General features: G+C 52.8%; 3 protein-coding genes across 6 annotated transcripts in view; 1 reads left to right on the top strand and 2 right to left on the bottom strand.

Annotated features, from left to right (window-relative positions):
• Window positions 1-11,795: 11,795 nt before the first annotated feature.
• On the bottom strand, window positions 11,796-12,885 carry FAM229A (family with sequence similarity 229 member A). The gene is made up of 3 exons (XM_054464623.2): window positions 12,461-12,885; window positions 12,233-12,379; window positions 11,796-12,038 (listed from the first exon to the last, which is right to left on the bottom strand). Exons 1-3 carry the CDS (start codon window positions 12,592-12,594, stop codon window positions 11,936-11,938), a joined length of 384 nt encoding a protein of 127 aa, XP_054320598.1. The 5' UTR covers window positions 12,595-12,885; the 3' UTR covers window positions 11,796-11,935.
• TSSK3 (testis specific serine kinase 3) lies at window positions 12,672-14,805 on the top strand. Its single transcript, XM_054464608.2, has 2 exons — window positions 12,672-13,349; window positions 14,084-14,805. Exons 1-2 carry the CDS (start codon window positions 13,205-13,207, stop codon window positions 14,743-14,745), a joined length of 807 nt encoding a protein of 268 aa, XP_054320583.1. The 5' UTR covers window positions 12,672-13,204; the 3' UTR covers window positions 14,746-14,805.
• A 775-nt stretch (window positions 14,806-15,580) lies between these two features.
• Window positions 15,581-22,140, bottom strand: part of BSDC1 (BSD domain containing 1) — a 29,201-nt gene continuing 22,641 nt past the window's right edge. For 2 of the 4 annotated variants that reach the window (XM_054464593.1, XM_054464583.2), the window contains exons 10-11: window positions 18,891-18,994; window positions 15,581-17,123 (exon numbers count right to left, since the gene is read on the bottom strand). In XM_054464593.1, coding sequence (XP_054320568.1) covers window positions 17,091-17,123; window positions 18,891-18,994 — 137 coding nt within the window. In that variant the 3' untranslated portion in view covers window positions 15,581-17,090. The other 2 variants (XM_054464574.2, XM_054464564.2) reach the window with 1 other exon arrangement.

The following is a 22,140-nucleotide window of genomic DNA, read 5'->3' as shown; positions in this document are numbered from 1 at the left end:
CACAGAGACTACAGACAAAAAAGACACAGAAACACTATTCTCCAGGCACAGAGAGCCAGAGGCAAGTGGTTACCAACAAGACTACACTGTTCCGTCCACCAAGGACACTCTTCCCAAGCTCTGGAAGTGGCTGACCATCCTTGCTAGCCTTGTTTAAGACTTGCCTCCTCAGAAGTGACCTCCTGACAACGCATGCATTCTCTCAGCATTTACTGTGCCCCAGCTATGTGTTAGGCACTGTTCTAGACCTGTGAACAAGACCAAGTCCCGGCCTGGCACGGTGGCTCACGCCTGTAATTCCAGCACTTTGGGAGGCCAAGGCGGGCGGATCACGAGGTCAGGAGATCGAGACCATCCTGGCTAACATGGTGAAACCCCATCTCTACTAAACACACAAAAAATTAGCCAGGCGTGGTGGCAGGCACGTGTAGTCCCAGCTACTCGGGAGACTGAGGCAGGAGAATGGTGTGAACCCGGGAGGCGGAGCTTGCAGTGAGCAGAGATTGCGCCACTGCACTCCAGCCTGGGCGACAGAGCGAGACTCCGTCCCCCTGCCCCTCCAAAAAAAGACCAAATCCCTGCCCATCCCATATCAAGTAGCACCTGACCCAGCCCTGTTCTTCTCAAACATAACACACTGTTTCTCTCTCCAGTGTATGGCCTGTCTCCCCACCAGAATGTACGTTCCATGAGGGCAGGGACCTCAACTCTTTGCTTCGCCAGTGTAAACCCAGTGATTAACTCAGTGTATAAACCTGTCACAAATCACTAAAATATGTCCTTGATAAATATTTGTTTTATTTTTGTTTTTTTTGAGACAAGGTCTGCTCTATTGCCCAGGCTGGAGTGCAGTGGTGCGATCTTGGCTCACTGCAACCTCTGCCTCCTGAGCTCAAGTGATCCTCCCACCTAAGCCTCCTGAGTAGCTGGGACTACAGGTGCACGCCACCACGCCTGGCTAATTTTTCGTATTTTAAGTAGAGACGGGGTTTTGCCATGTTGCCCAGGCTGGTCTAGAACTCCTGGCCTCAAGCAATCTGCCCCCCTAAGCCTCCCAAAGTGCTGGGATTACAGGCGTGAGCCACCACGTCTGGCCAAGCTCTTGATAAATATTCGTTGACTAAATAGACACATAGATCAGAGATAGAACACACAGAAACAGAACCACACTCAGAGGTGGTACAGACTTTCAGAGATGCACCGAAATGTGAACACAGACACACAGGATGATCACCACGACAGGGCCCTTCAAACTGACCCTGAGCTTCCCTTCCCTTGGTCATTCAGCTTTGCCTCTAGGCCCAGGGCTGGAGTCACCTTTGCTCTGGGGCTGACCCAGTTGGTGCCCACCCAAGTGCACCACTTTCCTGGTCCCCGACTCCCTGCACCGGGCACAGAGCTGGTATTATGTTTGAGGAGTCCTATTTGGGGCTCCTCTACTTTTTTGGGGGTGTCTTCTGACAAACAGAAATTTCAACATAGTCAAATTTGTCAATCTTTTTAAAAGTATGTTTGTGTCAGCCCAAGAAGAGCGGGGAAAAATAACCCTGCAAAGACCACGCCCTGCACTCGGGGCCCCTCTGACTAAGGCTCATCTGCACTGGGTCCTGGAGCCTCGCAGGCCGCGACTGCAGCGGGCCAACCTCGTGCTCGGGCCTCGCCCCTCCCCCACGCCTCTAGCTAGGCCCCGCCCAAGATCCGCCCCTCCGCGAGCCCCCGCCCACCGACATTGCCCCCTGTGGCCCCGCCCCTCACCGGCTCTCACGGGCGCAAGGGAACTAGATGTCGCTTCCTTTTGCCCAGAAAATAGTAGTTAATATTCTGCCACCGGTGCTTCCACCTGGAGGGAGGGAAAATCGGGAAGACGGGGTTGGGGCAAGTCTCCCCTCCCTCCGGGTCTGCGCCCACTCCGCCTAGCCCCGCCCCTTCCTTCCGCTCCCGGTCGCCCTCAGATCCCGCCCTTCCCACCCAGTTCCACCCCCTCCCCTCGCTCCCAGGCCTGGATCCTCGGTTCTGGGGATCCGCCCCTTCCTTAGACCTCGCCCCTTCGCATAGGCCCCGGTCACCCCGTCTACTCCCCGGGCCCTCGCCCCGCCCCTCCCGGCGCACTCACGTGAGTCTCGGGCGCGCGCCGTAGCAGCTGGGCCAGCGCACCGAGGGCACGTCGGCCAGGCTAGTGGCCGGGGGCAGCAGTAACAGGTTGCGTGCGGGCCAGTGCCAGGCGGCACCCGGAGGGTGGCGGCGCTGCGGGCTCAGCCAGTAGTCGCCCAGGCTGCGGCGGGCGGCGGGCGCCGGCAAGACCGGGCCCCGGCTGCCCCAGAAACACAACTCCTGGTCCAGGCGGTGCGGGGCCGTGGCCCGGGGCCGCCTGCGGGGGAGATGGGACAGCGGTCACCCCAGGAGAACACGACAGGCGGGGAGGAGGAAGCTGCCTCCGATCGGACGAGGCAGGGCACGGGCCGGGGTCACTCCTGGTCGATTTAGAGGGACGTGGAAAGGGACTGGAGGCCCCCACTGGCGCCTTTCCAAGGACCTGAGTGCCTCCTCCCCTAGCTGCCAGACCAGGGCGCTTTATCCAGCTGGCGCCCTCCCTCGGGCCCCCTCACCGGGACAGAAGAAAATTCACCACGAAGTGAGCAGTCTCGGTGAATAGCATGGTGTCCAGCCGGTCTGGTCCGACTTCGGCCTCTTTAATACCTGCCTGGGCGAGGAGGGGGAGGCCTGAAAACCCATATTCCCCCCGGGCCCGGCTGTTTTTAGCAGAAGGCCAGGAGGCGTCAGCTGGCAGAGGGTTTGGGGGCAGAGCTGGTCTCTCTCGTGAGGTCTAGTCTAGTCTGCCCCCACTAGCCGCTTCAGTGGGAGGGGGCTGGTCACCAGATCTCCAAGTTCCCCAGAGACACTCCTCCCCAGGGTCAAGGACAGAAGTGCAAGGACAGACAGAGGCAGCAGGAGGGGGCCAGGGACAGGAAGGTCAGCTGCCCATTGGAGAAACCCTTCCTCATCCCACCCAGGGCTTCCAGCCCCTGCTCACACACTTTTTTTTTGAGACAGGATCTCACTTTGTCATCCAGGCTGGAGTGCAGTGGGGCGGTCATAGCTCACTGCAGCCTCGACCTCCTAGGCTCTAACGATCCTCCTGCCTCAGCCCCCCAAGTAACTGGGACTACAGGCACTCACCACCACACCTGGCTAATTTTTTATATTTTTTTGTAGATACAGGGTCTCACTATGTTGCCAAGGCTAGTCTTGAATTCCTGAGCTCAAGTGAATCACTGTCCTTGGCCTCTCAAGTCTAGGATTACAGGTGAGCCACCATGCCCAGCCTTTTTTTATTTTCTTTTTTCTTTTTTTTTTGAGACAGGGTCTCAACTCTGGCACCCAGGCTGGAGTGCAGTGGCACAATCACGGCCCACTGCATCCTTGACCTCCTAGGGCCCTAGCAGTCCTCCTGCATTAGCTGGAGGATTGCTGGGATTGCAGCAGCTGGAACCACAGGCCTGCACCACCAAGTACAGCTAATTTGTGTGTGTGTGTGTGTGTGTGTGTGTGTGTGTGTTTGTTTTGTTTTGTAGAGACAGTTTTGCCATGTTGTCTAGGCTGGTCTCAAACTCCTGGGATCAAGCAATCTGCCCCCCTCCCAATCAGCTTCCCAAAAGTGCTGGGATTACAGGCATGAGCCACCACTCCTGGCTGGCCTCACACACTCCTGATGGTGTGCTCAGGCACAAATCACGCCTCAAAGGGCCTCCTCTTCTCCCAGGCTTAGGCGCACCCTGACCTGCTCCCCATGGCTTTCATGGGAGCCTTTTCCCTAATTCTATGCATGCTTAAATGGCAGCTCCTCAGCAAATTCTAGTTCAGGAGGCTGCTGGGGCTCCAGGACTCCCTAAACTGTCAGCAAAGTCCTGACACTTTCCTTCCCCAAAACTGAAAAGCCCTTGATCTGTTTAACCCCCTCTTTTTGCAGAAGAGGAAACTGAGGTTCACAATCGGGCAGTGAAAAGCTGAAAGTAAAACCTAGGCTTTCTGCAACTCTGCCTGCTCTTACAAAAGGTGAGACAACCCTTCTGTGTGTCCTTGTCCAGCTCGGCATGGGGTTCAGGGCTCAAAGCCCAGGCTGGGCCCTGCTCCTCCCTGACCCCTGGGGATCCTAAGGAACATGCTGGCCCAGCTCCCCTTCCCACACTGCCAGTTTGGGCTATTTCCCCTCCAGTGACTCACACTGGCTGCCGGGGAGAGTGGGCAGCTGTTCTGAGCCCCCAGAGCCCAGTACAGGCCCTGACTTGCCCCCCAAGTTCTGCAGCCATATTTGGGAATTTAATCTGTTTTTCCTCCTTGGGGACTTTCCTTCCCTTAATCCCTTCCTTTTTTCCCGAAATGTCTTCAACCATTTTTCCTTATCTTCAGCCTCACCCTCCCTGATGGCTTCTTCCCATAGGCAGACAAACAGGCTCTAGTCTTTCATATCTTTGAAAAAAAGAAAGCCCTCCCTCAACTCCACATCCTTCGCCAGCTCCCCTCTGCAGCCAACATTCTTGAAGGAGTTGTATACACACGTTGTTTCTACTTCCTCACTCAGCCCCTGCAATCTGGCTTCCTCCCCCACCATTCCACAGGAACAGCCTGCCAAGGTCACTGCTGACCTCCTTGTTGCTAAATCCAAGGGATGCTTAAAATCTTTATCTGCCTTGACCCCTTAGCAGTGGCCAGCTTTGACACAAATACTCCTTCCTCTTTCATATACTTTTAGGCCCTTGTATTTCTGGACACTGTGCACTTTTGATTTTCTTGCTATCTTATGGGTTGCTGCCACATGGCAAATTTCTTATCCTTTGCTCACTGCCTAATCATGGTTGTTCCCAGGCCTGCTAGAGTCTGTCCCCAGGGAGTCTCATCAGCTCCCATGCCTTCAGCGTCCAGCCCATGTCAGAAACTCATGTCTCTTTCTCAGTCCAGCCCTCTCCCCAACCCCACACCTGCCTCCTGGACCCCTCCTGCTGGATGTCCCACCTCTCAGGAAACAGGCTGCATACCTGCCCTCCCTCCATGTTCCCCAGCTTAGCCATCTCCCAGTTGTCTGAACCTGAAATCTGGACTTGGTTCTAGATTCTGCCCTCTCTCGCCCTTTTTTTTTTTTTTTTTTTTTTTTGAGACAGAGTCTTGCTCTGTCGCCCAGGCTGGAGTGCATTGGTGCAATCTCGGCTCTCTGCAACCTCTGCCTCCTGGGTTCAAGCAATTCTCCTGCCTCAGCTTCCCGAGTAGCTGGGACTATAGGCATGCACCACCATGCCTGGCTAATTTTTATATTTTTAGTAGAGATGGGGTTTCACCATGTTGGCCAGGCTGGTCTTGAACTCCTGACCTCATGATCCACCCTCCTCGGCCTCCCAGTGCTGGGATTATAGGTGTGAGCCACCGCGCTGAGCTTCTCTCACCCTTTTCATCCTCAAGCAGCTATGAAAACCTGTCCTTTCAGGACGTACCTAAAATCCCATAGCTTCTCTCCATTTCTGCCACCAACACTTGAGCCAAGGGCCCATCACCTTTCACCTCCTGCAGCAGCCTCCTGATCTGTCTCTGCTGCCACTCTCAATCCCCTATGTGGTCTGTTCCTATAGGGCAGCTGGGTGTGTCTTTCCAAAATAGGAATATGTCTCCCTGCACCATGTCTTTAGCATCGAGTTCACCCAACCTATGCCCGTGCCAACCCCAGTGTTTGGGGCGTTCCTCAGTCTTTGCCTGGGTAACAGCTTCTCATCCTTCAGTTCAAGCATCCGTTCCTCATGAGAGCCATTTCCAAACTCCCAGCCAGGCAGGTGGCTCTGCTATTTCTCCTCCTCACAGCACCAAGGCCTCTCTGTGGACATCGCAAGCAGTCATTCACAAACTAGTCTAATCTGCAGATTCCTGAGCCTTCCTGTTCTAGATCCTAGGGATGTCAGGAGGAGGACAGTCCAGCCCCTGGCCCCTGTCGTGTAATGGGGAAGACAGGCATTAAGCTGAGATCAGGAATAGATACGGACACTGAAGGCAACACAGTGGCCATGCAGGCCCTAAGGATGGTGGTCAGGGGAACTGTCTTTGACGGCGATCTGTGGGGTCAGGGGAAGCTATTCCAGGCAGAAGGGATGGTGTACTTAAGGTGGGAGGAATGTTTTTTGATGATTTGAAAGATGTCCAGTGTGGCTGCACAAGTGATGTGAAGAAGCCATTGATGAGGTTTAAATAGGAAACTGACCCAGCTGCGTTTGTGGTCTTTATAAAATAATTCTGGATTGGAGGAATCAAGCGAGGAAGGAAGGAGGGAAACCTGGCAGGGAGCTGCTGGAATAATTGGGTGAATAGTAAGGGGGGCCTGACTCAGGGCAGTGGCAGTGGATTTGGGGCAGACTGAACTGTGGTTGCCCGTACTGGAGTCAGGGAAGAGGGAGGGAATGAGAATGATTCTGGTCTTCCTACCCTAATGGTGGGTGGGAGAGGGCAGTGGGAGCTGGACCACCCATATCCCCGTGGTGACCGTACCTGCAGTCCCTCATCCATCCTTTGTCTTTTTTCTTTTTTTTTTTTTTGAGACAGAGTCTCGCTTTGTCACCCAGGCTGGAGTGCAGTGGCATGATCTCAGCTCACTGCAATGTCCACCTCCCGGATACAAGCGATTCTGCTGCCTCAGCCTCCTGAGTAGCTGGGATTACAAGCACACGCCACCATGCCTGGCTGATTTTTGTATTTTTAGTAGAGACAGGGTTTCACCATTTTGGTCAGGCTGGTCTTGAACTCCTGACCTTGTGATCTGCCTGCCTCGGCCTCCCAAAGTGCTGGGATTACAGGTGTGAAACACTGTGTCTGGCCGTCTTTTTTTCTTTCATTCATGCAGTGACTTGATCTCAGCTCACTGTAGCCTTGACCTTCCAGGCTCAGGCGAGCCTCCTAGCTCAGCCTCCTGAGTAGCTGGGACTACAAGCACACGCTACCACACCCTGCTAATATTTTTTAATTTGTAGAGACGCCATGTTGTCCAGGCTGGTCTTGAACTCCTGTGTTCAAAAGATACACCTGCCTCAGCCTCCCAGAGTGCTGGGATTACAGGTGTGAGCCACCGCACTGGCCTCATCCTTTTTCTTTTCTTTCTTTCCTTCCTTTCCCTTTCTTTTTAGCTTCCCTCCTTTCCTCCCTTCCTCCCTTCCTTACTTTCCTTTTTCTTTCTCTCTCTTTCCTTCCTTCCTTCTTTCTTTCTTTGTTCCTTTCTTCCTTTCTCTATCTCTCTTTTCTTTCTTTCTCTCTCTCTCTCTTTCCCTTTCTTTCTTTCTCTCTTTTTCTTTTTTATTTTTGAGACAGAGTCTCACTCTGTTGCCCAGCCTGGAGTGCAGTGGCATGATCTTGCCTCATGGCAACCTCAACCTCCTGAACTCAGGTGATCCGCCCGCCTCAGCCTCCCAGATAGTTGGGACTACAGGCATGTGCCACCACGCCTGGCTATTTTTTTTTTTTTTTTTTGTAGAGACAGGGTTTTGCCACGTTGCCCAGGCTGGTCTCAAACTCCTGGCCTCAAGAGGTCTGCCCACCTCAGCCTCCCAAAGTGCTGGGATTACAGGCATAAGCCACCATGCCTGGACACCCCATCCTTTTTCTTAGAGGAGCAGATAGAGGCCCCTAAGAGGTAGAAGGCTGCTAATAAGGCCTAGGACAAGGCAGAGGGGAGGAGAAGGGGAAGTTGGGTCCGAGTCCGGATGTGATGAGGTTTCAGGGAAAGTGGCATCTGGGGTTTCCTCAGAGCCTGGAAATTCCACTGTTTCTGGGACCACTCTGAGACCCCCAAATCCTGAGATGCTCAAACCCTGAGGCCCAGTCCTTGTAAGTCCTGGGGGCCCTCTAGGCGGTGTGAGTCTGTATCTGGAGGTCCACAATCCCTGACAAGTTCCAAGGTGGTGAGTAGGATTCTTGACCGTCCCTAATGCCAGTGTGCACTTCGGGTGAGGCACACCCCACACCTGGTACCTGCACGATCCCATGTCATCCTCATGTAATCCCTGGAGGCACATAGCTTATTTATTCCCATGGCACCTATGAGACTTCAAAGGATTAAGGAACTTGCTCAAATTCGCACGGCTAGGATGAGGCAGAGTGAGGATTTGAACCAAGGTTTGACTGACATCAGAGTCTGTGCTTTTAACTCATGTGCTATATTAAGTCTGGCGACCCCCCTGGTTGATTGGCTCAGTAAGAGGAGGAGGATTTGTGGGGGATTTGCTTGTGGTTGGGGTGGCTGTCCCCCTCTCATATCAAGCGATGGGAAAGGGTAGCGCTGACGTCAATTATTGCCATGGTGATACAGCAACCCTTTCCCTGCTGTCTCCATGGTAACCTGGGGGGTCCATCTGTACTTCGCCCCCTCCTTCTAAAAGGGGGTCCCTTAGGGAGGGGCTGGCTAATAAGGTGTCTGGGAAATAAGTCAGGGAAGGCAGTGATTTGAGCATCCCCCTTTGCCTGGCCCCTCCCCATTCCTCAGGCCCAGAGAGGAAGGCTGGGATCTGCATTGGGTCCTGCATTGGGGTCCGGGGACAGATGTACCCTTTAGGGTGAGGGAGGCAGCTCTGTCTTTTCCACCTGGGGATTCCCCTGGAAATTCCCCTGCCCCCAATCCCCCCACCAAGTTCTTAGGCTCCTGAACAGAACTGCTAGGAAGTTGGCAGAGAGAGGCAAGAGGATTTCCTCAGCCCTCTTCAGGGCTGGACATCATCCAACCCCTGGGGACAGTGTCTTTGGCTGTCTGGCTCTCTGCTGTCCCTTGAAGCCAAAGGTAGGAACAGCAGCCATAGCAGTCTCTCTTGCTTATCAAGTGGTAGCTGTGGCAGTGATTCCTGCGTGGTGCTATACATACAGGTCCTTACTGAAACTTTCTACCAGGTGTCAATTAGCCCCATTTTACAGATTTGAAGATGGAGGCTCAGAGGGGCTTAAGTAACTAGCTCAAGACTGCACTGTTAGAAAAACAGCAGAGTCAGGACTTGAACTCAGCACTAGTTTCGGCCAGTGGCTTTTCCAGTGGAAAGGAGTAAGAAGAAACAGAGAACAGGATGGAAGAGAAGAGAAATAGGAGAGTGAAGTGACCCAGGTAGGAGCCTGTCGTACTCTGCCTGCCTGCAGAACAAAGTTCAAACTCCTTCACCTGGTACGCAAAGGTCTCCTTGATCCAGCTTCTCTTCTGTTAACCCATTCCTGGATCCCCTGCATTCTATGCTCTGAAAGGGAAAATGATGTCAGATTCAGGCCTGGGTTCTCAGTACCAGGCATGGCCCAGGAAGGTGTTGATGAAAATTGATGAACTGAGTTTCTTGAAATTGTCCTTCACTTTCCTGCCTCCAGGCCTTTACCCACAATGCTTCCTCCCCAAAGGGAATGCCCTTTCCCTTGCCCATGGACATTCTAGAGCTAACTAGCCCCATTGGCAAGGACTGCGTCTCGAATCTTTGTATCCCTCACAAATCAGGTACGTGGGACGTGGCAGTAACTGGTTTCTAAATTTTTTTTTTTTTTTGAGATGGAGTCTCACTCTGTCACCCAGGCTGGAGTGCAGTGGTGCGATCTCGGCTCACTGCAAGCTCCACTTCCCGGGTTCACACCATTCTCCTGCCTCAGCCTCCCGAGTAGCCGGGACTACAGGTGCCCGCCGCCACGCCTGGCTAATTTTTTTGTATTTTTAATAGAGACGGGGTTTCACCGTGTTAGCCAGGATGGTCTTGATCTCCTGACCTCATGATCCACCTGCCTCGGCCTCCCAAAGTGCTGGGATTATAGGTGCGATCCACTGTGCCCGGCCTAATTTTTTTTAGAGACAGGATCTCACTCTGTTGCTCAGGCTGGAGTGCAGTGGTGTGACCTTGGCTCATTGCAGCCTCAAACTCCTGGGCTCAAGCAATCCTCCTGCCTCAGGCTCCCCAGTAGCTAGGACTACAGGCACATGCCACCATACCTGGTTTTTTTGTTTTGTTTTGTTTTTAGAGATGGGATCTTACTGTTTTCCATGCTGGTCTTGAACTCCATGCTGGTCTTGAACTCCTGGGCTCAAGTGATCCTCCTGCCTCAGCCTCCCAAAGTGCTGGGATTACAGGCCTGAGCCACCATGCTTGGCCTATTTTTTTTTTTTTTTTTTTTAAGGAAAGGAGGGTTGAGAAGAGAGGAGAAAGGAAGTGGGAGAGATGAAAAAAAAAAAAAAAAAAGGAAGAATGAGAAGGATTCACTATTTGGGGGCTGGCAGAGTCCAAAGAGACCAGCTGATGCCTTTTTTTTTTTTTTTAAACCAGTGAGGAAATAGGCCCTTTTAGTAAGCCTCCTACATGGGGACTGCCTGGGAGAGCATTTTTTGTGGCAACTGGGAAGGGGGTATCCCTTTTGGGTGACGTGGAATTCTAAGGTGCTCTAGGGAAAGCTTGGACTTCTCTACCCTATGAGGATTAGAGGAGGGTGTTCAATCAATTGTCCTTAGATCTCAGGGGACAGGAGACTGAACCTGACCTTTAGGTTACACTCCCCCCATACAAAATTGGAAAGTAGAATATACAGGCTCATTAAAGCAAAATTGGAAAGTAGAAAATAGTTGTTTAGCTCAAATACTAGCACTTCCGGGCAGGCTTCCTGTCATGGGCCCCTCCGAGGGTAGATCTTAGGGCATGTGGTCTCAGGATGCGGAGGAGTGTGCTAGACTCTCATTGGGGGACCTTGGGTAAGTCTCAAAGGCTCAGTTCACTCATCTGTAAAACAGGAAGTTAAACCAACGTCTTTCTCTTTTTTTTTTTGGATAGAATCTTGCTCTGTTGCCCAGGTTGGAGTGCAGTGGCATGATCTCAGCTCACTGCAACCTCTGCCTCCTGGGTTCAAGCGATTCTCCTGCCTCAGCCTCCCGAGTGGCTGGGATTACAGGTGTGTACCACCACACCCAGCTAATTTTTGTATTTTTAGTAGAGATGGGGTTTCACCATGTTGGCCAGGCTGGTCTCGAACTCCTGACCTTGTGATCCACCTGCCTTGGCCTCCCAAAGTGCTGGGATTAGAGGCGTGAGCTACTGTGCCTGGCAAGCCACCATTTTTCAAATGGCCTCTTCCCCAATCTTTTTATGATCCCTTCAGTCCTGGGAGAAACCAAGGCTCAGGATGGACTGGGGCAGCTCCAAACCCAATAAGGAAGGTCCCAGGCGCCTAGGGCCGCAAAGAGCAAGTCACAGAACTTTGTCGCAGAACTTCTCGCTCGAGAGGATTAAAATGGGCCTGGTAGGGCGCCTGTAGTCCCAGCTACTTGGGAGGCTGAGGCAGGAGAATTGTTTGAACCTGGGAGGCGGAGGTTGCAGTGAACAGAGATCGTGCCACTGCAGTCCAGCCTGGGAAACAGAGCGAGACTCCATCTCGTAAATAAATAAATAAATAAATAGTCTGGTGTGGGTGGCCAATGGCTGTATTCTATGTTACTTGTCGGTCCACCTCTCCCTCCTGTGCCCCGCTTCTGTGGGTTGCCGGGGTCCAGCACAGTGATGTGAATTTCACCGGAGAATCACGAGAGGGTTAGAGAGATGGATCAGGGCAGGGCCCCAGGGAAAGGCTCCCCAGGAGGGGTCAGGACCAGCAAGATATGGCAGGAGTGAAGTGGCGTAGGTAGAAAGGCGGAAGGACGGGCCCCTAAAGCTGGGTCCAAACGGGGAGGCCGCGGAAGGGAAAGTGTTATTGGACTGGGCAGAGCAGCTGGTGGGCCCGACGGATAGACATACACTGCCAGCCCGGAGTGGAAAGAACAGTTTATGCTGTGCTTTATTAAAATGTGCATCATTCTTTTATTTTAAAATGTGCATCATTGTCTCGTGCTCGGCGCATGCGACCTCAGCGTGGTGGCCCGCGGGGGGGCCTCGTTCCCGCCCAGCTCCCGCGGAGCCGCAGGGAGCAGGCGCACTCACGTGGCGCGGGCCCGGGGGCTCCCGCCCATGGCCAGGTAGACGTCGATGGGCACGTGCAGCAGCGTCAGGCAGTGGCATCCAGGGCAGCGACGAAGCGGCCTGGGGAAAGCGGGGCGCGACAGGGGGCGCTGAGGCAGGGGCTTGGCCCATCCTGTGGGGCGCACCCAGGGAGTGCACCTGGGGTCCCCGGGGGTCCGGACGTGGATGCGGGGTCCTGACTGCTGGGGGCGCCAAGTGGGACGGAGGGCGGGGCCGCGGGACGGGTGGAGGTAGGGGTGGGGCGCGGGCTTTACCTGACCGGGTTGTGCTCCGTCGCTACCGCCTCCGGGCTGTCCTGGGACTCGGGGGCGGCGGCAAGGCCACGGGAGTCTCCGGCCTCAATGGGGAATCTCCGACCCTGCGGGGGCTCCTGGGCGCTCATGTCCAGGCCCCAGGGCGCTCTGCGCGGGGAGTGGCGGTCAGGCCTCTCCCGGGCCGCCGGGCGCCGCCGCCTCGCGCCCGCCCCCTGGGCCGTCGCTTACCTCCCGGAGGCTGAGACCGGTCCCAGGCTAGAAGCAGCTGCCCGAGCCCTGGCCGCGGGAGAACGCTCCGGTCCAGGGGGAGCCGGGCAGGTCTCTGTGGCGTGCCCGGGCCCGGGCGTCGAGGAGGGCAGCATTGTGACCCGGGCCGCGGCGCGCTGACCTCACAGAGCACGTTCCTCCCACTGGAGAACCCCCAACGGTGCCCCCTGCCGCCCCTGGCACTCAGCGCGGGCCAGAACCGGGGACTGGAGGGCTCTGGCCATGGCGCCTGGAGACAAGGTCGCGCAGACCCCGGCCACCCGAGGGGGGCGCAGCAGGCCAGGGCAACCCGCCGCGAGGCGGCGTCCACGCCGAGGAGCCGCGCATTCCTGGCCCACACAGTCGCCGCAGCGCGCCCTCCCAGGCGGGGCTACGACTCAGTGCCTGGCGCGGGGGCGGGCTCAGCAGTGACTTAATCCCGGCTGAGTTTGGTGGTGGTAGTGAGGGCAGGTAGGGGCACTGCCCATTTTGGCCAAGGGTCACACAGCATCTACATCACAATTGCACCGGAGCTTAAAAATGTCTGGCCCTGTCCCTCCCCACCACCCGTCGCTGTGTCCAGACAGAGAATGTTCTAACGCTGGGGGCGGCTGCGGATGAAGTCCTTGGGGAGAAAAGGAGCAGGCCAAGGGCGATGGTGGAGTAGAGATGCCTCGCAGAGGCAGCATGAGCTGAGAGGGTGATAGGAAGGCGGCGCTAGACAGCATGGAGGACTTTCTGCTCTCCAATGGGTACCAGCTGGGCAAGACCATTGGGGAAGGGACCTACTCAAAAGTCAAAGAAGCATTTTCCAAAAAACACCAAAGAAAAGTGGCAATTAAAGTTATAGACAAGAAGGGAGGGCCAGAAGGTGAGCCGGGGCCCCTTTGGAGGGAAGGAGGGAGGGCTGGCTGAGGTGGGTGGGTGCTTCCTTCTGTTAGAAAGATCATTCGATCATTCCCTGCTCCCGCTGGCCTGGAACCAAGCAAGCCCGATGGCAGCTCTGGAGTGGGTCAGTGGGGAACAGAGGGGTTCTGGAAGTCCAGGAACATTACACCCCCCAGAATGCAAGATGAAAGTGGCATGAAGGATCCTCAGGGGCAAAACCTGAGCCAGGCTTTCCTTTCCGGCAGGGGAACAGAGACTGGAAGAGGCCACAACCAGGGCTAGTAGAGAACAGGGGCTGGTGCCAAGGCCCGTGGAGATGGGAAAAAGACAGGGCTCATGGAAATAATTGTGGGGTCAGGGGACAGTGGCGGGAGGAGCTGGTTCACCACCCTGTGGACAAATCAGGCCTTATAATTTGTGATTCTGTGGCTTTGTCTAAAAATCCCTAAAGCACCTTGATATCCAGTCTCACAGACTGCTCGCAACAGTCCACAAGGCTGGTGGGGAGTGCTTTTTTTGAATGATATACTAACGACAAAAATAATAGAAGTGAACATTCTTTGCAATGTCCAAGCAGCCAGACACATTTAAGACCATTAAGGAAGACACGAAATAAGACCCAGACAAGGTGGGCAGAAGTTGGAAGGCAGGAGACAGGTGTGAGGAGGTGGGCCTTTCTGATCTGCCAGCCCATCTCTCCTCCCCTTACTTCCTCAGAGTTTATCCAGAGATTCCTGCCTCGGGAGCTCCAAATCGTCCGTACCCTGGACCACAAGAACATCATCCAGGTGTATGAGATGCTGGAGTCTGCCGACGGGAAAATCTGCCTGGTGATGGAGCTGGCTGAGGGAGGGGATGTCTTTGACTGTGTGCTGAATGGGGGGCCACTGCCTGAAAGCCGGGCCAAGGCCCTCTTCTGTCAGATGGTTGAGGCCATCCGCTACTGCCATGGCTGTGGTGTGGCCCACCGGGACCTCAAATGCGAGAACGCCTTGTTGCAGGGCTTCAACCTGAAGCTGACTGACTTTGGCTTTGCCAAGGTGTTGCCCAAGTCACGCCGGGAGCTGAGCCAGACCTTCTGTGGCAGTACAGCCTATGCTGCCCCTGAGGTGCTGCAGGGCATTCCCCACGATAGCAAGAAAGGTGATGTCTGGAGCATGGGTGTGGTCCTGTATGTCATGCTCTGTGCCAGCCTACCTTTTGACGACACAGACATCCCCAAGATGCTGTGGCAGCAGCAGAAGGGGGTGTCCTTCCCCACTCATCTGAGCATCTCGGCCGATTGCCAGGACCTGCTCAAGAGGCTCCTGGAACCCGACATGATCCTCCGGCCTTCAATTGAAGAAGTTAGTTGGCATCCATGGCTAGCAAGCACTTGATAAAAGCAATGGCAAGTGCTCTCCAATAAAGTAGGGGGAGAAAGCAAACCCAAAAACCTGTTTCTAAAATGGTGATATATATTTTACGCTTTAAGTTTACTTATCCTAAAACTTACCTACATCTACCCCAGCCTTACTACTACTCTTTTGAGAGATCTTCATGATCAAAGGGCCTCATTCAGACTTCCTTTTTTTTTTTTTAAGAGTCTTGCTCTGTCGCCCAGGCTGGAGTGCAGTGGCACGATTCCAGCTCACTACAACTCTGCTTCCCAGGTTCAAGCGATTCTCCTGCCTCAGCCTCCCCAGTAGCTGGGATTACAGGCACCTACCACCATGCCTGGCTATTTCTGTGTTTTTAGTAGAGATGGGGTTTCACCATGTTGGAACTCCTGACCTTAAGTGATCCACCCACCTTGGCCTCCCAAAATGTTGGGATTACAGGCGTGAGCCACTGTGCCTGGCCTGACAAGTGATTTTCACACTAAAGTTAATTAAAATAGACCCAAGAATCATATACAAACAAGGGGAAGAGAGGAGAAAAATGACCAAGAGCAACTGAAGCCATTGTTGTTGCAACTTCCTTTCCAAAGGAAAGCAGAGGCGTTGGGAGTGCAGAGATGGCCTCCCAACTCCTTGTCCCAGTGAGAGGGCTGTTGGGAGCCCTGACCCTTTCTCATCCCAAAGGCAAAGCTGAATCTAGGATGAGGACAAGGGACGTCCTCTGGACCCAGGCTATCCCCCTACCCTGTCTCTGGCTCCAAGTGGGAAGCCAGTCCTGCCCTGGCCCAGTGCGGCTGCCAAGGGGACGAAAACAGACCCCCAGACACCTTCCAGCTTCGGTTGAATCACTTTAATGCTGTTAACGGCAAGTCTGTAAAAGGTTCAGGACAAAGTTCTTTTTTCTTTCTTTTTTAATTATAAAACTAACAGCTGTTAGAATCTTTTTTTCTTTTTTTCCTTTTTTCTTTTCCCAGCTACAAAATACTCTGGGGAGATGCATTATAATTTAAAATATATATATTGCACAAACAACCAAAAGGTTAATTAAACTAAAGAAATAATTACAAAGAGAAAAACCCCATCCCGTCAAAAAAAAAAGATTCAGCATTCTCTCCATCCCACCCCCTCACTGAAGGTTTGAAATAGAAGTGACCTCACTCTCTCGGTGTCCCTGACCCACGATCCCTTTCACTCATTGGTGAGCACACCAGATTAGGTACAAGAATCACCAGAGCAGCATCGTGAAGCACCAGGCTCTCCAGAGATTCCTGCAGCCCCTCATTCCCCCAGAGGTGCAGCTTTACCAGAGTGGAGGGTGACAGCACAAAGGCTGGGTCTGTCTTCAGGAAGAAGAGCTTTTGCAGAAGCCTGATGAGAGTTTCAAGTTCACCCTCAGGATAGCCCTTCCAGAAGCAGAAGGGCTGAGGTGGAGAAGCTAGGCTTACCAGAGTTGTAAGTACTCGGCTTTGATCACCGCTCTGTACCGCTGGTAGCTGTTTTGTGTCCTAAGCTACAGGGGAGTTGAGGTGGGTAGCTGGTTGGACAAGGTATCCTGCCAGGCAACACACAGAAGGGCCTGAAGTGGCCCCCTCCCTTCTTGGGGAGGGGAAGAAACGCAAGAGCGAACTCCTGCAGGTGGCACAGCTGGGCTAAGGACTTGGGTGCATCTGACATGAAGAAGCCCTGGGAAGGCATGGGGACAGACCAGCGTGGGCTGGAGGAAAGGAAGGAGGTGGGTCAGGGTTTGGTCTCTGGATTCTGAACCCCAAAGGAGCCTTTCCAGGAATGGAAAATGCCTGGGAGGGGGAGATTCCCAAGAGAGGCATATTTCCCAGAGATAAGTGCTTCTTACCCACTGGCATAGGAACCAAAATGTGTTCGCTGTCCCTGTTTAGCCAAGGGTAGGTGACATGGCCCTCCCTGCCTGCTTATGTATGGACAGAATATGTTGTCTCAGCTTCCTCCGAGAGACTGGTGGTTTAGCTTCTGTCTACACAGGCAGAAGGGCTAGAACTATCCCTTGGGACTTCCTAGCAGGAGTCCTCAGGAACAGTGGGTGTTCAGCAGAAAAACACAGGCTCTTCTGGTGAGGGGGATAGGTTTCGTCTCCCTTGGGTCATCCTATTGTTGGCACAAGTCAGAGTTTCTGGCCGGGATTTAGAGAGCCCCTTCCCAGGCGTGAGCAGAGGCCCAGAGGGCCAGCAGGGAGCCACCAGAATCTGTGCCCAGAGCTCTGGTTGGCAGAGGAGATTTGGGGGAACATTCTCAGTCTTCCAGGGCTGGGCTGAGACGAGTGAGGGAGGCGAGTGATGCCATGGGTGGGGGAGCTGCTCCCTCTGGCTCCCTTACTCCCAGTCCTCCCACTCTACATCTTCCAGCTGCAAATGGGAGGGGGTAATGGAGATCACATAGTTACTCCTGAGTCAGGCCCAGACCTAACCTCCCCTCGCTGAGCAGAGCCACCTCCCATCCCCTACCCTAGGCCATACTCTGAGGTCCCACTGAGAGTGAACCCCTAGTCTTAAGGAATGTGTCTGAGGGGCAGAGCTGCCCTCTGCCTGAGGGGTGGGCCTGCTGCTCTGATTACTTCAGACCTAAAGGAAACACTTCCCCCAACCAACACCAGACACCACAAGGTGATGGCTGCCTACAGGAACCAAGTCAGCCTCAGTCCTTTAAGGAGAACTTGCCTCCTGCTGAGCAGATAATGCCATGGCTCTGAGATGCAGAGAACTTAGGAGGCCTAAGCAGATACTTGGCCCTGGACACAAAAGACCAGTGTAATCAAGGGCAAGTTACTTAGTCTTTGGGTGAATGGGGGCCACTGCCTCAGTGGCACTGTGGTCAAAAGCAGAGGTGGCAGTGCCCTACAGATGCCCACTAGGTCTTCACTAGGGGCACCAACACCCTGATTCCCAGCTCAAGTCTCCCCACAGAACCTTTTCTTGCCTTGTTCCTACTCTTGGCCTGCTGTTGGCTAAGCCCTGGTATAGCAGGTTCTAGAATGCTCAGGTGTACTGCACGTCAGTTTTTAAAGGTGGCTGCAAAGACACAAAAAGCCAGCAAGCCCCTGTGACCTGACAGGGCACTATGGGCCTTCTCTGTCCTGGGCATAGTGAGGTAGTCACAAGTGCAAAATACTCCTGAGTAAGTAAAATACTCCCCCAAGGCTTCAGTTTCCCATCATGAAAAAGGAGGCCCTTCACATGTCTCTCTAATCTGTCCACCTCTTTCTAACAGGCTCCCGAGTTACATGATGGAAAGACTCATGTGGTTCTTATGTGACAGTGGAACTAACGCTGACATGAATCAGATGTCTGGGCTGCAGCCTCAGTCCTGTCACTTATTAGCTGGGAGAGCTTTGGACTGTTCCAGCCTCTCAATCTAAATGAGCCACTTTTGATTCTGACAGGTAGTGAAGAATAACAGTACTAAGGCCTCGTTGAGCTTAATAACTGGAATGGGTTTTGTGGGGTTTATCACTAATGTCTCCTGAGTGCCACCATGTCTCAGGCAATAGCCCTAAGGTGTCTACATGGATCACCTCATTACAGCTTATAAGCCAGGTCTTATAATGATCCATTCCATGTTTTAGATGAGGAACCAGGGGCTCAGGTTAAGTAACTTGCCCTTGATCACACTGGTCTTTTGTCTCCAAGGCCAAGTATATACTCAGGCCTCATACCTGGGGACCACAGCACAGGTCAGGCAGGGTTTGATGTCTGTTTTCTTTCTTTCTTTTTTTTTTTCAAAAATAGAAATGGGGTCTCACTATATTGGCCAGGCTGGTCTTGAACTCCTCGCCTCCAGCAATCCTCCCACCTCGGCCTCCCAAAGTGTTGGGATTACAGGTGTGAGCCACCGCACTCAGCGTATCTGTTTTCTTAAGCAGTTTCTCAGGCAACTTTGATACAGAGCTAAGGTCAAGAACTCTCCCCTCTACCCACCCTGGAACTGAGGGAAAGTGCAGCCTGCTGATGACCACTGTTGTGGGTCTGAGCAGGAAGCTCCAGCTCCTTTCCCACAACCTGTCACCTCAGACAGGAGCAGGGACCCTCCTGAGGGGACAGCTGGGCTGGCTGGGGAGAGCTCTCACACCCAGGACCATTAGGCTCGCTTCCTTCTGACCCACCAGGCCCACTCACCTCCCCGGAGGCATCCACTTTGGAAAGTGCCATCTGCACCTCCTCTTCAGTCATGTCCAAGTCAAAGTCTTTCTCCCAGTCCTCACTGATGTCCGTGCTTGAGCCTGGAACCATGAGCCACACAGTGTGAAAAGCAGGAAGAGGCAGGGAAGGGGCACCTGAATAGGGTGTAGCTGGGGAGATAGCATGCTTCAAAAGGGTCTCACAAATACACAAGTCTTTACATTCTGTTTTCACTCTGGCGCAGCAATCCTACTTTGTTTTTTTTTTTGTTTTCTTAGATGGAGTCTCGCTCTGTCACCCAGGCTGGAGTGCAGTGGTGTGATCCTGGCCCACTGCAACCTCTGCTTCCCAGGTTCAAGCGATTCTCCTGCGTCAGCCTCCCAAGTAGCTGGAACTACAGGCACATGCCCCCCACACCTGATAATTTTTGTATTTTTAGTAGAGACGGGGTTTCACCACATTGGCCAGGCTGGTTTCAAACTCCTGACCTCAATGATCCGGCCACCTCGGCCTCCCAGGGTGCTGGGATTATAGGTGTGAGCCACCGCACCTGGCCCCCACTTTTAAGAATCTATTCTAAGGAAAAATCTTGGATTCAGTCAGAAATTTAGCAAAGAGTGTTCACTGCAGTGCTGTCATAGTGATGGAAACCTAGAAACAATCTGAAAGTCCACTGACAGGGAATTAGACAAGTAAACAGTGAGTTACATGGTGGAACACTGTAGGCTGTTAGAGGTTAGGCTGGAGAAGAACTTCACATCCATGCCAAACAGCCTTAAACTATTACCTCAGAAAAGGCAGGTTACTAAAGAGTGGAGAAGCACTTTGGCCCAGAGGCTCCAAGAGAGTCACAGAAATCTTCCAGAGGAAATCAACAGTGAACTGAGACCTTGTCTCTAGAAAAAAATTTAAAAATTAGCCAGGCATGGTAGTACACACCTAAGGAGTACCAGCTACTCAGGAGGCTGAGGTGTGATGATCACTTGAGCCCAGGAGTTCAAGGCTGCAGTGAGCTATGATCATGCCACTGCAGTCCAGCCTGTTGACAGTGCAAAACCCTGTCTCTAAAGAAAACAAAACAAAAAACCTCCCCTCGAACTCCCAAACAGTGGACCTCTTCTTCCTCACTCCATTCTGCCCACACTAATCTTGTTCCTCCAGAAACATACCAGACGCATTCCCAACTTAGGGCTTTTGCATGGGCTGTTCCCTGCACCTGGAACTTGTCTCCTCAGATATCTACAAGACCAACTTTTCACCTCCTTCATGCCATTGCTCAAATCGTACCTTCTAGATGTGGCCTACACTGACCATCCTAGTTTAAAGAGCAACCCATCACCACCCTCACTCTGCTCTAGTAGTTCTTTTTCTTCTGAGACAGAGTCTCTGTCACCCAGCTCTGTCACCCAGGCTGGAGTGCAGTGGCGCAATCTCGGCTCCCTGCAACCTCCGCCTCCTGGGTTCAAGAGATTCTCTTGCCTCAGCCTCCTGAGTAGCTGGGATTACAGGCACCTGCCACCACATCCAGCTAATTTTTGTATTTTTACTTATTTATTTATTTTTTGAGACGGAGTCTCGCTCTGTCGCCCAGGCTGGAGTGCAGTGGCGCAATCCTGGCTCACTGCAGCCTCCCCCTCTCAGGTTCAGGTGATTCTCCTGCCTCAGCCTCCTGAGTAGCTGAGATTACTGGTGCACGCCATGCCTGGCTAATTTTTGTATTTTTAGTAGAAACGGGGTTTCACCATGTTGGCCAGGCTGGTCTCAAACTCCTGACCTTAGTTGATCCGCCCGCTTCGACCTCCCGAAGTACTGGGATTCTAGGTGTGAGCCACTGCGCCTGGCTCTGGATTGTTCTTTTTCCCATTCTAGTGATCACTTTCTAACATATTACATAATCAGACTTAATATGTTTATTGTATATTAATAGAGGAGTTAGAATATGAGCCCTGTGAGGAATCTTTTGTTTTGTTCTCTTATGTATTTCAAGTTTTTAGAACACATAGTTGGCACTCAACAGTCACAGAACCTTTCTGTAAACCAGGGGTTGGCAAACTATGGCCCATGGATCAAATCTAGCCATGTTGCTGGGCGTGGTGGCTCACGCTTGTAATCCCAGCACTTTGGGAGGCCGAGGCGGGCGGATCACGAGGTCAGAAGATTGAGACCATCCTGGCTAACGTGGTGAAACCCCGTCTCTACTAAAAATAGAAAAAATTAGCTGGGGGTGGTGGCGGGCGCCTGTTAGTCCCAGCTACTTGAGAGGCTGAGGCAGGAGAATCACTTGAACCCGGGAGGCGGAGCTTGCAGTGAGCCAAGATCCCTCCATTGCACTCCAGCCTGGGTGACACAGTGAGACTCCGTCTCCAAAAAAAAAAAAAAAAATCTAGCCATGTCACATCATTTGTTTATATACTATCTATGGCTGCTTTCATGCTACAAGAGCGGAGATGAGTAATTTCGACTGCATGGCCCAAAAAGCCTAAAATATTTATGGTCTGGTCCTATACAGAAAAAGCTTACCACCCCCTGCTCTGGATGATTCTGATGCTTGTCTGTACTATTTGACGATCATTGCTCTAAACATTCATATTTGGCTATGACTTCTTACAGGTAATATTAAAAATACATATATAAAAGTTATTACTAAGAAGTAAACTACACAAATAGTTCCTTTCAATAAAGCATGTACACTATGATTCCAGCTTTAAAATGTGCCCATAGATGCATGCACACATGCAGAAGAGATGAGCAAGATATCCAAATACACTAGCAAAGTTATCTCTAGGTGATGAGTTCATGGGGTGATTTTCCTTAAATTTTTTCCTAAAATGAACACATATTATTTTGTAATCTTTTTTTTTTTTTTTTAATTTGAGATGGAGTCTCACTCTCGCCCAGGCTGGAGTGCAGTGACACAATCTCGGCTCACTGCAACCTCTGCCTCCCGGGTTCACGCCATTCTCCTGCCTCAGCCTCCCAAGTAGCTGGGACTACAGGCGCCCGCCACCATGCCCGGCTAATTTTTTGTATTTTTAGTAGAGATGGGGTTTCACCGTGTTAGCCAGGATGGTCTCGATCTCCTGACCTCGTGATCTGCCCGCCTCAGCTTCCCAAAGTGCTGAGATTACAGGCGTGAGCCACCGCACCCGGCCTGTAGTCTTTTAAGTATCTTTAAAAAGAGTGGGTCCCTGATCCTCCAGTGGCATGACCAGTAAACATCTCCGTTTCTTCTTCTCCGACCTACTCC

The sequence above is a fragment of the Pongo pygmaeus genome, chromosome 1 (assembly GCF_028885625.2).
Source record: "Pongo pygmaeus isolate AG05252 chromosome 1, NHGRI_mPonPyg2-v2.0_pri, whole genome shotgun sequence".
Classification (NCBI taxonomy): Eukaryota; Metazoa; Chordata; class Mammalia; order Primates; family Hominidae; genus Pongo; species Pongo pygmaeus.
Note: the sequence above shows the minus strand (reverse complement) of the source record. Positions and strands in the feature narration are given on the sequence as shown.

What these genes read in the sequence shown, in the direction of transcription:
- FAM229A (XM_054464623.2), bottom strand. Translation starts at nt 12,594, where the DNA reads ATGCTGCCCTCCTCGACGCCCGGGCCCGGGCACGCCACAGAGACCTGC. An exon ending in CCGGTCTCAGCCTCCGGGAG is followed by an intron (nt 12,380 to 12,460) that starts GTAAGCGACGGC and finishes CTCCCCGCGCAG; the next exon opens with AGCGCCCTGGGGCCTGGACA. An exon ending in ACGGAGCACAACCCGGTCAG is followed by an intron (nt 12,039 to 12,232) that starts GTAAAGCCCGCG and finishes CGCTTTCCCCAG; the next exon opens with GCCGCTTCGTCGCTGCCCTG.
- TSSK3 (XM_054464608.2), top strand. Translation starts at nt 13,205, where the DNA reads ATGGAGGACTTTCTGCTCTCCAATGGGTACCAGCTGGGCAAGACCATT. An exon ending in CAAGAAGGGAGGGCCAGAAG is followed by an intron (nt 13,350 to 14,083) that starts GTGAGCCGGGGC and finishes TTACTTCCTCAG; the next exon opens with AGTTTATCCAGAGATTCCTG.